General features: G+C 47.5%; 1 protein-coding gene across 1 annotated transcript; it reads right to left on the reverse strand.

The window, feature by feature from the left end:
• Window positions 1–4,759: 4,759 nt before the first annotated feature.
• LOC134487635 (vomeronasal type-2 receptor 26-like) lies at window positions 4,760–12,125 on the reverse strand. The gene is made up of 6 exons (XM_063289558.1): window positions 11,899–12,125; window positions 11,049–11,340; window positions 9,722–10,549; window positions 7,929–8,147; window positions 7,278–7,407; window positions 4,760–5,700 (listed from the first exon to the last, which is right to left on the reverse strand). Exons 1-6 carry the CDS (start codon window positions 12,123–12,125, stop codon window positions 4,796–4,798), a joined length of 2,601 nt encoding a protein of 866 aa, XP_063145628.1. The 3' UTR covers window positions 4,760–4,795.
• Window positions 12,126–13,313: the final 1,188 nt, after the last annotated feature.

The raw sequence follows: 13,313 nt of genomic DNA on the forward strand, positions 1-13,313 counted from the left end.
ACGATGCCGTTTACTCCCATCCATCCCTCCATCCTCATAATAATCTGGCAGGATGAGTAACAGCAGGGACAGGAGAAGACCCCTTAATATTCACCTCACATGATCTTATTCATTAATGAAGTAGGTTTATCTAATCATAATGAAGGGAACACTGTGCATCATTTGAACTCTTGCATTAAAAATATACAGTGAGAAAGATTTGAGTGAAAAAGCTAGTAGAGAATTCTGCAAAGCCCAGGAGCCCATGTGCACAAGGATGCTTAGAACATTGATGTTCCTTGATTATTTCTGGATGAATTTTCTATGCCACTGGAACTGCAACGCAATGTGACCCTTCTTTCAAAGACTCTCCCTGCTATACAACAGGCCCCATGACAATTTTTGCCAAGATAGAGGAAACTGCCAGGGAAAAGAGAGTGGCAAAGGCAGTTCATCAGAGGAGACAGCTGAGCTTCCCAGGTCGACCAACGAAGAGGAAGGAGCAGAGGAGGCAGAGCAGGAGGGAGACCAGGAGGATGTAGGTGAGATCTCGGTTGTTGGCCTTGACGATCGGTGTGTCGCGATGCTTAAGGAAAATGGCCAGGACTGCAGAAGTGATCACAGAGAGAGAAAGAGTCAGAGAAGCTAGAGTGCACCCCAGGGTCTCTTGATAGGAAAGGAAGTGGATCTTCTTGGCCATGCAGCGATCTTTGCCCTTGTGAGGGTACTGGTCTTCTGGGCAGGGGTCACAGCGAGCTGCATCTGCAATCAGGAGTCTTTGTCTAAGCATTTCAGATGTATCTGCTGTGAGCAAGCTCCCTCCCACCAGGTGTCTCAGGGGTGACATGACTGTTCCCTTTCTGCAGTAGCCAACTCCCAGATGGTGATGGAATGACCTACGGTGCAAATTTTGGTGCCCCAAAAGGACAAAGCATCCTTGTTGAAGAAGATTAATCTAGGGAGTTCTGAAAATGGTCCTTGCTCTAAGATTGATCTATGGAGTCTGCTATGGAGGAAAACCTTCCCAGGAACACTGCTCTTTGGGGTTCGTCTTCATTATCTGTTGGCATGTGCTAAGTTGGTATAGAGAGAGAGAGAGAGAGAGAGAATGAGAAGGGAGGTGGGAGAGGGAAGGGGCTCTCTGCCTGATCAAAAAGAGATTCATGGGGAAATTGGCTTCAGGAGGGAGGGAGGAAAGAAGGATCCAGAGGCACAATAACAGCGAGAGCTCTCTGGCTCCATTGCTCTGCTTTGTGTTTCAAATCAGTTTTTCCCATCACTCATCCAGATTTTTTTGCAGGGAGGGTTTAACAGATATAGGTAGGTGGATCTCCTGTATCTCTGACAGGTGGATCAGTTTCGAAGATCGGGTGGCAGTCATGGCCAGAAGGGCCTTTGCTGAACTTGTGTTGTGCACCAGTTGTGCCCCTTCCTGGATCGGGAAGCCCTCTGGTCAGTCACTCATGCCCCAGTCATCTCCCGTGTTGTGGTGGGTTTTGGCAGTGCTGCTGGTTCTCAGGAAGGAGGGAGCACATTCCAGGAAAGGGAAAGAGATAAGACGAAACATAGTCCAGGGGCAGTTGTGGGAAAACCCAGAGATTCAGAATAGCCCCACCCTAGGGCTTTCCCAGGTGATTTCCCCTTATGTTCTGTAGAGCTGCTTTAGTCTAGCAAGATTCTGTCTATACAGTGTGAGCAAATGAAGAACTGAAGTTTGACTGGATCGATGCTTGGTTGTTCTTGGGCTGGGCCTGCCATGTATACAGTAGACTACGGCAGTGCTCTCTAGATGGGGCTACCCTTGAAGAGTATCCAGATGCTGCAGCTGGTTCAAAATGCAGTCACCTGAGCAATTTGGGGTGCCTTAAAGATTGCACATGTAACACCTTTGCTGCAGAACCTGCATTGGGTGCCAGTTTGCCTCCAGATCCAAATCAAGGTGTTGGCAATCACCTTTAAAGCCCTAGATGGCATGGGTCCAGGTTATCTGAGGGATCGTCTTACCCCCATTACATCAACCCATTCCACCTTTTCAGGCAGAGAGGGCATGTTATGGAAGCATCCATGAAAGATTGTCAATTGGCAGGACTCAGGAAGAGAGCCTGCTCTGCTGTGGCTCCTGCCCTATGGAACACTCTTCCCCAGAAGTCAGGCAGGCCCCTACTCTCCCAGCCTTCTGGAAAGGGGTGAGGACCTGGCTCTGCCATCTTGCTCAGGGCATGAGGAGGGGTAATCAATCCTGGAGTTTTTTAGCACCTTGAAGAGGCTCCCATGAATTTAATGAATTTAAATTAAGAATTTTTCCATCTCAATCTTGGATTTTATATTTATATTTTTAATTAATATTGTTTTTATTGTATTTTAAGATTTATTTTTTCTAGTTTTAGTGTAAACCGCTAAGAGTCACTGTTTGAGTGAGATGGGTGGTGATGAAATTTGAAATATAAATAGATACATTTTTTCTGGAGATTGATATTCCTGACAGAAGAAACATGTGATAAAAAATTAAAATTAAGGCTTGAAGCCCAACCACACCACACTCCTCATTCAGGGGAACAATCAGTAGTTGGTTTTCCCAGTGGTACGTTACGGTAGGAGTCGGGAGGCTAGTAGGGAACCCATCCATTGTGCCGTGAAACTACCCTCTATTAAATTGCTGTGGAGTGGGAAAGGCAGCCTTTGCAGGCAAGACAGTTTATTTATTTGTTTATTTCTTAAATTTCTTTGCCACCCATCTCACATACGACAACTCTGGATGGCTTACAAAAACTAAAAACAATATAAAGCATATAAATATAATATAAATATCAAGGATAAAACATCAAATTCAAGATGGAATAAAGGTCTTTTCATGGCACCCTCATGGGGCCAACCACCCCCATGAGGAGCTGTTACTCCCCCCATCCCAGGCCGGGTGGCATAACCAAGTTTTTACTCCCTTTCAAAAGGCCGGGGGAGTGGGGGCCTATCTCACCCCAGGGGGCAGCTTGTTCCAGAGGGCGGGTGCCACGGCAGAGAAGGCCCTCTTCCTGGACCCTGCCAATTGGCAATCCCTCATGGGCAGGGTCCGTAGCATGCCCTCTCTGCCTGATCGGGTGGGATGGGTGGAGGTAGCAGGTGTGAGGTGGTCCATGGTTCACTGCCAAGCTCAGCATCTGCAATACTTGCTCCTGTTCCTGGACTGAGAGTCCCTCTTCCTAGTCCCTCATTTCACAGGTGGACTGTTGCAATGGGCTCTCCATGGGGCTGCCCTTGAGGACCACTTGGAAGCTCCATGTGGTCAGCATCTGGCTGCAGGAGGAGTGATGGGCAAGCCTTGCTATTCACATGCAGCACCTCTACACCAGCTAGCAGTTGTTTTCCAGATGCAGTTAAGTTGCTGGTTAACTTAACTGCATCTGGAACTTAACTTAATTTAAAGGAGGAGGTGTTGCCTCTCTTTGACTGACAGTTCTGACACCCAATCCTCCTACTGCCACACAGGATCTTGCAACTAGAGTGGTCCTAACCATCCCGTCTTTGCTTCCAGACCTCGAGTGGTGGAGGGTCCTCCTCCTACTGCTGAGGAAATCTGTTCCACTTGCAAAGACTTTCTACTCTGGAGAAGACTCTCCTGGTGCTTAATCGGGTTCTGTTCCCTGGTCATTTCTATGCATTTGGATGGAATTCAGAGGGGTTATGGAAACCGTGGGATGAGACAGGACTAAGTCAGGAATCTACAGCTGGTCCAAACTGCAGCGGCACAAGCAGAAAGAGGTGCATCTTGCTGTGCCCATGTGCCCTGTGGCTATGGAAGCTGCATGGGCTGCCAGTCGGCTTCCCGGTGCAATTCACGGGGCTGGTTGTCAGCTGTAAAGCCCTACCTGGCTCGGGGCCTGGTGATTTGAGGGGCCTTTCCACAGCTGTGTCTGCCTGTCCGGGGCGTTTGGGCGGAGAGGGTGAGCTCCACATCCCCCCAATTAAGTGCTGCCATCTTGCTGGGCCACATGCCAGCCCTCTAGGGCAGAACAGATGGGGACACCAAAGCCATCCAGATCTGTGACTCCCTTCCTTAGAGCAGCTTCCAAGTCTGAGTGTGCTTCCCTCCCCCCTCTGCTCCTCTTCCTGTGAATTGGGGGGGGAGGGTCCCATCCAAATTGTTTTCTCCCATTGGTTTCTTGGAGTGGGCTTAAGCCACATCTCTCCGATTGTTGCCTTGGTAACAAAACTTCCCTCTGTCCTTCAAGGTTGCTCTCTGTGCTGAAAGGCCTCCGCTCAACTGGAGGATTCTCCAAGAAAATGAATCAGCTTTATTAAAGACCACAGAGATGAACAGCTTCTGGCATTGTTCACTCATCCCTCTCAGGAAACTCAATGAGGCAGTACAGCAGACATTGGGGGGGATTTTAACTCTACCATTTTCAAAAATTGAATAGTAAAAGGGAGTCCTAAAAACCCTCAGGAGTCTATGGAAACAAAATACATCCTTAAAAACAATGATACTGAACCCAACTCTTTGAAACAGTAACATTTTAAACATTTCCATTAAAAGGAATAAAATGGGAAAATGTCCTCATTGAAAAAGTATGCACATCTTGAACCCCAAGCGCTATCTCCACACAGGGTGCTGTGCCTCAGTGGGGACAACTGGAATACATGGAAAACACAAGGGTGGGTGATTGTTGGTGACAACATGTATATTGTGATCAGTCGCAGCACTTGATAAGCAATTATTTAATGGACAAACTCCTCCTTCATTGCTTTATTTCTTAGAAATGTTATGCTATTATAAACATGCCTCAAAGACAAATATAAACATGGCCTATCCCTGCATTAGTTAGAGATTCTTGTTTCTTATTATATTTTCTCTACAATTCAGATCAGGCCTCAGTAGGATAACGTAGCATTTGGGGAAAAAGATACAAGCCAAGAGACCGGATCCAGAGGCCAAGATGGAGAAGATCTCCACGGCCACCATGGACTTCCCTTTGGTGCTCAGGTAGGTGGGGAGGAAGGAGATCCAAACGCTGCAAAAGACCAGCATGCTAAAAGTAATGAACTTGGCCTCATTAAAGCTGTCGGGCAGTTTCCTAGCCAGAAAGGCTACTGTGAAACTGAGGAGGGCCAGGAAACCCAGGTAGGTGAGGACAGTGTAAAACATGGAAGCTGAGCCTTCCTTACATTCCAAGATGGTCTCTCCTATCAAGGAGTGGAAGTCCAAGTGGGGAAACGGGGGAGAGGTTACCAGCCAGGTGGCACAAAGAACTGCTTGGACTAAGGGACAGGTGAAGACAATGGAGTTGGTCAGTGGTTTTCCTAAGAGTTTTCTTGTCCTGATCCCTGGCTTGGTGGCTATGAAGGCCAGAACCACCATGACAGTTTTTGCCAACACAGAGGAAACCGCAAGGGAAAAGAGAATGGCAAAGGCACTTTGTCGGAAGAGACAGGTGAGCTTCCCGGGTCGACCGATGAAGAGGAAGGAGCAGAGGAAACAGAGGAGGAGGGAGACCAGGAGGATGTAGGTGAGATCTTGGTTGTTGGCCTTGATGATTGGTGTATCACAATGTTTTAGGAAAATCGCCAGGACTGCTACCGTGATCACAGAGAGTGAAAGGGTGAGAGAAGCTAAAGTGCATCCCAGGGTCTCTTGATAGGAAAGGAAGTGGATCTTCTTGGCAATGCAGTGATCTTTGCCCTTGTTGGGGTACTGGTCTTCTGGGCAGGGGTTACAGTGAGCTGCATCTGAAATCGAGAGGCTTTGTCTAAGTTTTCCAGGTGCATATGCAGTGCACACAATCTCTTCCCCTCCAAGTGTCTCAGGTGTGACATGGATGTTTCTTTTCAGATTTAGTGACTCAGCGTACAACAGAAAAAATGGCCAATATAAAAAGAGCAATAAAAATATAAAGACCATATTAATACATATCATAAAAACCAAAGATGAGGGGAAGATAAAAATGGCTCCCCAACAATGGAACCATCTAAGCAAGTCTCTGGTTCCCTGGGAGCCCCAGGCCTGTTCTGGTTAAGCCTTGAGAGCCTTTCAGAACATCAGAAGGGATGGAAATGAATGAATTTAAGGGGAAGGATATTCCATAGGGTGGGCCCCATGGAAGGGAAGGCACCTCTCCCGCTCCAAACGTCTCAGGACTGATGAATGTTTCTTTCCTTATTTATTTATTTATTTATTTATTTTATTAATGAAATTTATATAGTTGCCCATCTCACCAAGAGTCTCTCTGGGTGGCATACAACAATGAGATACAATGGCCAACATAAAAACAAGAGATAAAATTATAAAAGCCATATTAATATATATCATAAAAGCCAAAAATACATACCATAAGTGAAGGGATGATAAAAATGGCTCCCTCAACAATGGAACCATCTAAGCAAGTCTCCAGTTCCTTGGGAGACCCAGGAATGATCACATAACCAGGTCTTGGTGGTCTTTTGGAATATCAGAAGGGATGGAGCTGATCTAATCTCAGGGAGAAGGATAGTCCAGAGGGTGGGGCCATGGAAGAGAAGGCACCTCTCCTGGGACCATCAAATGCATATCCCTAGCTGATGGTACCCACAGCATGCCTTCTCTGTGAAATCTGATGGGCAGGCTTTTCTTCATGGGCCAGCTCATGAAGAAAGAAATTGATGGAGGGACCCTCTGGGCATCTTATGGTGCCCAGATAAAGGCAAATCATCCTTGGCTCAGGATGAGCCTGGGGATGAGTCGGTCAGAGACAGGGATCTCTTGAGCTCTGACTCGCTTTTAAATCTGATGTTTTGCTTTTTGCTGTGAGACAAATGGGCACCTGGCTATTTCACTTTATACCGGAACCCCAAGAATATATAGAGACCTGTCAGCAGGAATCCTGCTAATTTCCTTAGAAATCAATATTCCTGACAGAGCAGCAAAGTGTGAATAACAATAATGGAGCCTTGAACCCCCACCCACCCCACTCCACTCCTTGAGGAAAATGGTCTGAATTTGGTGCTCCCATTGTAACTGACACTGGGTGGGGGTGGAAAGGACAGCGGGGAACCCACCGATTCCTGGCCTGAAACTCCCTTCAAGTGCATTAAATTGTTTGAGGAGAGCAGGACTGCCAGTCCTCCTTTCTCAGGAGTAAGAAAGGGCGACTGCGGGAACAGGACAATTTAGGTCTGTGTACCAAACCTTTTCTCTGACAACTAATAACACTTTGATGCATCTGGAATCGATCAGAAATGACAGACAAAACTTCATATTTCAATCAATGGAACGGCTTCCTTGATCCTGGAAGATCTGCAGTGGAAGATGCTGCTCAGGTGTGCCCTACCTGTCTGATTAGAAATGGCCCCTTCTGGACAAGGGTCACATTGGTAGCAGCAAACCTGCTCGCCCTCTGGAACACTTCTCCTCTCCCCCGCATGGCACCTCTTCATGCCACACCTGGCAAAGGGCACCTTCTAAGAGAGAAAAGGAGAATGCTTGAGATGGCCTAAGCGATGAACATCCATCATTTATTCATTTCCACATTCCCATTTCCATCTTCAGAATGTCTTCAAAAGAACTGGTTCAGCATGGTCCAACATAAAGCAGGAATAGCTTTTGGGGGAATTCAGGCCAGTGACATTCCTGACCCACCAATGGATGCCAGAGATAGGAACTGGGACTTCTGTGACATTCAGCTGCAGCCTTTCTAGGACAAAGAATCCCGAGGATCCAACTGAATGGGAACTGCCCATCAAAACCACTGTTCCCTGCTCTGTTTGCACCCTTGGCTTCCAGCAGGCGTTTTTCCAAATCCCAACCCTTCCTGGACATGCCACAAATCAAACCTGAATGTGTTCCATGCAAAGCAGGTCCTTCAGCACATGGCCGTCACCTCTTCTGACCTGATAGACCTTTTCTCAGCTAGAATGACATTCTGCATCTCCAGCAGAGAATGACTCTCTCCCTGAACTCAGAACATTTCCTTATACCCCACCTTTGTGGCCCAGATGATTGCCTCAGAGTTAATGGCGAAATCCTGGGCTGGGGGAGCCCCAGGATCAATTTGGCCAACTGTCACAGGGACGAAAGATTGATTGGGCAGGAAAAGCCAGTTGAGAAGATCATAATGAGCTGATCCCAGTCCATCTTCTGAGAAGGAGACTTCACTTCCAGCACTGTTGTTGAACCGGACGTTCTTCAAATAGGGAAGAATCTGGAAGAAAAGAAACCCTTAGGGACTGGAGGAAGTAGAAATGAGACATCATGGCTTCTATCACGGATGCATCATTACTTCATTTCCACATTTCCATCTTCAGAAAATCTTTAGAAGAACAGGTTTGCCATCCTGTAACATCAACCAGGAAGAGCTTCTGGGGAATTCAGACCAGTGGCTTTGCCCACTAACCAATTGGTGCTGGGATAGGAACTTGGACTCTGCATGTAAGGCAGCTACAGGTAGTCCTCACTTAATGACCCTAATTGGGACCAGGAAACTTCGTTGCTAAGCAACGTGATTGTTAACAGAAAGATCACATGACAGATCATATCGAGGTGATCCCAGTCCATTTTCTGAAAATGAGATTACATTTCTAGCTCTTTTAGTGGACCAGACCTCCTTGAAATAGACCCTGAGGAATGAGACCCTGAGGAATTCAGGTAACTGTCTGAAAATCACCAATGAGACATCGTGGCTTCTTTCACTCTATGGTGACCATCATCTTTGGAGATAATTGCAAGTCTGTACAGCTGGAGATGTTAGCTTGGTGGATATCTGAGTGATCAGGAGCAGCATGAAATCAAAGAAAACTACCACGGAGCATGAGAGATTGACCCGAACATTGCAAAAGGATTCTGTCATTGGGTGTTTCGGTCATGGCTTCTTCACCTCCATGTTTTATAGAATAATCCCTACATACAGAGCTCTTAATGCCACACCTCAATTGTTATTGCTTAGTTTGGCTGTTGTAATCCTTGGCTAGAGACAAATCTTTATCTTGGCCACGGTCTTATAGATGACAAATTATATTTTAGGAAAGAGTAGGTAACTTATGCAAGAACCCGGTTAGACTCCACGTGTCCCTGCTGACTTTCGGTCACTGATACTCAAAAAGGGCTGAATGTAGCAGCCCCGTCTGGCCAGGGGCCAAGCAGGGTCCCCGACTTACATAGGACCTTCTCTCTTGAACAGAGCCACTGCCTGCCCTGTTTGGTCCCTCCACAATCGAGAGACATCCAAGGTTCCGCCCTGGATGCAGAGCAGCCCGAGGAATCTCAGAGCAGGAGGACTTGAGGGCCACTTCGTCTTGGAGCCCTGCTGCGTGTGCTGAGATTCACAGAGGCGCCTTTCACACAAGCTGAGCCATACCACAAATGGGGTACTAAACAAATGGTCTGTGTTCGCACAGTATGTTAAGCCACAGAAAAATAAAGCAAGTTCAAATGAATCAAGCTTAGTGTGGTTTCACTGGTTGGATTCAGGCTACATGCTGAAGGAAACCTAGGTGGAGAAGATCATAGTGAGCTGATCCCAGTCCATTTTCTGAAAATGAGATTACATTTCCAGCACTGCCATTAAGCTGGACCTTCTTCAAACAGGCAAGAAGCTGAAAGAAATCAACCCTGAGGAATTGAGGCAACTGCCTGACCACCACAAAGGGGACATCCTGGCTTTTCTCATCCTGTGGTGACCATCATCTTAGGGGATAATTGCAGTAAGTTAATCAAGCAACGCCCATGGGAAGCTGGCTCTCTAAAGACCTTTAGAATGGACAAAGAGCCAGAGATTACCTGCCATGGCTGGACATTGGAGATCCTCTTTCCAAGCTTCATCAGGGTTGGTCGCTCTCCTGATCCATGCATTGCATGTAATGCGTGTGCCACAGAATGAATGGCATTGTAGATGCTGTAACTTTCACCCGTCATGCTCATTTCAAACGCGCAAGCTGGCAGATTCTGCAAACGCTCCATTCCTGTACATGGTTTCTTCCCCTCTTGAGGGATTTCACCTGATTTCAGGAAACTGCACCTAAAGACCATTTCCCACCAGGGAGGGAGAAAGACGTCTCCTTGGGGGTTCAAGGGGTCTAAAGTCAGGAGGAAGTGCCTGAATTCTGGGACATCCCCAGTGTGGTCCCTGAAATGCAAAGCCCCATGGAAGGGCTTTAGAGTTTGCACCGTTCCTTGAGATGCTATAAAGCTACCATCCCAGTGGGAAGTCAGGATCCAAACTTTTCCAAATGAAATCTTAGCCTGTCGTTCATAAAGATCCACAGCCAGGTATATAGTAGTAACACTACTGGAGTCTCCAAACAAAATAATCACTTCAGCTTTAAACCAAGTTTTGGGAAGAAGGAATGTGAACATATGAAGATTATTAACTATCAACATTTCGGTGAAGGCCAGGCAGATCTCCTTGTGCTTGAGCATCGGCATCAGGGAGGAGATGAAATGCTCTCCACGGTCATCCTCAGGGGCCACAAGCCCAACCCAGTTCCACTGGAAATGCAGGAGCAGCTGGACTAAGCCCACATACTGAGGAAGTTCATTGGAGTTAATTCGGAAAAAGGAAGGAAAAACTATTCTGTCTCCCTGAGTGAACTCGAAGTCAAAACCGAGCTGCAGAAAGGGAGAGCCTTGTTTTACACATTAACTTTTCAAAACAAGGTCAAATTTCACGCTGATCTTAAGGGTCACCATCCTGTAGCTTAGTGCCCCACCAGTCAGGCTGACTCACTATGAGCAGCAGCAATGCTTCTTCCCTCCTCAAGAAGAGCCACCACTGACATCGATTGCTGACTCTGGCACGTGAGAAGCCAGGGGAAAAAAACATCAGCCTGATTCAGACAAGAAACCGGACTGAAGGGTGGCTATATTTACAAAGAATCAATTAGGAAGGAATTCATCTCGGATAGTATTTCAGAAACATGTTATCTTTTACCTCTTTGGGGTGGGGCCTAAAGAAACTATCCTCACACACAAAGATAAAAATGAGTTCAACTACGGCATGAGTTCCCCAAATGACATACTCCCGATGTGCCCCCAAATAACTTTGGCTTCAACTTTGGCTTCTGTGTGATCTTCTCTTCTGTGTTTGCTCCACATGGAGCCCCCTTACCTGTGGGACCTTGAGGATGCCGAAGATGGAGGCCATCTGCCTTGAGGATTTGGGGATGAGATCTCCAATGACGGAGAGCAGAGTGTCCCTCCTGTCACATTTGTAGCCTGGAACCATTCGGCCTCGTGTGGAGAGCAGAGAGAGGCTGTTCAAGGAGATCCTCCTCACAGACTGGCTGTTGTCAGAGATACGGAAGCCGAGTGTGACGTTGGGCAGGAGAACCAAATCCTTGTTGATCTTCGTTACTGCAAGTACCAAGGCCAGAAACAGCTGGTAGTTCCTGGGCGTAATGCTACAATGAGAAAGCATTTGGGAATATGACAGGGAGGCTTGTGTGTGCTGGTGGCGTTTGCCTTTCCTTGTGTGTGTCTCTCTCTGTGTGTGTTCTCCTGGACTTTGAGGTGGCGACTCCATTTGTTGTGAGTCTTTGGACAAAAGAAAATGGATTAAGGATATTATGTGGATATTACTGCCATTGAAATCGTAGCAAACCCAGACTGGGGCTCAGAAGTTCCACAACCTAAACGGCCATGGCTCATTTACCTGAGTGATCTCTTCTGTCCGAATGAATATTAGCAGCCAACCTCTCCACTAGGCCAGCACAGTTTCTAACTCCTACCCCCTTCCTCACTTTTTATGCCGTCTATCATCTTGCTGCTGAAGGGTCCTCGGAAACAGGAACATTCCAGCCTATTTAATGAGCTTGGCTCTTTATCGGGAAAAGCACCAAGGCTTCTGAACTGCACCAGGACGTTGCGCACGTCGCTGAGGAAGAATGTCTGAAAGGAGTCCCTGAATCCTAAACAGAGCAGACGATCCTGTACCCCTTTCCCCTCCAGCTGAATCTTACGTGGCTAAAACTGGGGTGAGTGATGGCTCCTGGTGAAATTTTCTCATGGCATCGAAAATTGTCCGCAGGGGCAGATTCCCGCCAATACTGAGATCGCCAGGCCGGTGATGCTCCTCCGGAGTCTGCAAAGGGTTCCTCAACTCACACACACTTTGCGTCATCTTCTGAGTCGTTGGAGGCAGGAGCCAGAAGAGGAGCAGCAGCAGGAGAGGCAGCCCATTCATCATTCTCGCCTCCCCTCCTGGATCCAAAACCAATGTTTGCTCAGAACCCGAACTGCAGGTGCCCCCCCACCTCTCACCAGGGCTTTAGCAGGAAAGACGCGGGGTGTGGCACCTGGATGGCCTCCCAGCACACGTACATCACGGGTGCTTTCTCTTGCCTGTGTTTGATCTATCAGCCAAGGGAATGTTGAGGCCAGCTAAGTTTCATCGATTGCAAGGAAGGACCTTTTTTCAAGACAAGCTAAGCTGACATGTCCACGGCCCCTTGGGAGACCTCAGAGCTACTTCAGCTTCGTGTGTTTTATCTTGGGAACATTTTCCCGGAATCCCACGGGTGATAGATTAAGAATTACTGTTCTTCTGATAATTGCAAGAATAACATCCTACCCACTTAGCAATAGTTTCTCTTCATACACCAGAAGGGGGAAAACATGTTGGTGTCTCTTGTTGTTGACCCACGGAGCAGATGGAGTTGGGAGTCGGGGTTCCGGGGGTTATTCGGCCTGCCTGAAACGGAGCACCTGCACCCAAGATGGAGTCTGGCCTGGGCCACAGTTGGTTCCGATAGAGTGAGGGCTAAGGGGCAATGTGGCAATCCGCTGTAGTGTTGTAAGCGTGTGTGACAATGCCAGTGTTTGGACGGAACACTTGGTTTATTTAAGCCATATGACAGCAATGAGATTAGAAGGCAATTTCCCCCATAGTCCTTAAAAATAAAGAGGCATGGGGGTCTCTTAACGTGTCAGGTCAATTTTACCTCTGCAGGAGTGTTGCCTAAGAACTGGTCAGAGCCTGAGCAATTTGCCTGCTGTTAGCTGGTGGGGGAAGAATGCCATCAACCATGATATTCTTCTAGACTCGCTGCATAGACCGAGATGGGGGACATGGTCCTTTATGGCTCTCCTTCTTTCTCTGCAGCTGATTCCAGTCAGTGTCATGTGACCCTGAAACACGATTTTTGGGGTCCCTCAAGGCTTGACATTCTCTCCCCTCCTGTTTCATGTCTCCATGTGGCCATTGGGGTAGGTCATCTGTCAGTTAAAGGTCAGGTATCATCACTAGGCCACACATTTGTACACATCAACCCTTGGCCGACCAGGCAATGCTGACCAGGTCTCATTCCAGTGCCTAGAGGCTGTTGCGGTCTGGATGGGGAGAAAGGTCACCTGCAATCCTAGCAAATCAAGGGGT

Source organism: Candoia aspera, chromosome 1, assembly GCF_035149785.1.
Source record: "Candoia aspera isolate rCanAsp1 chromosome 1, rCanAsp1.hap2, whole genome shotgun sequence".
Classification (NCBI taxonomy): Eukaryota; Metazoa; Chordata; class Lepidosauria; order Squamata; family Boidae; genus Candoia; species Candoia aspera.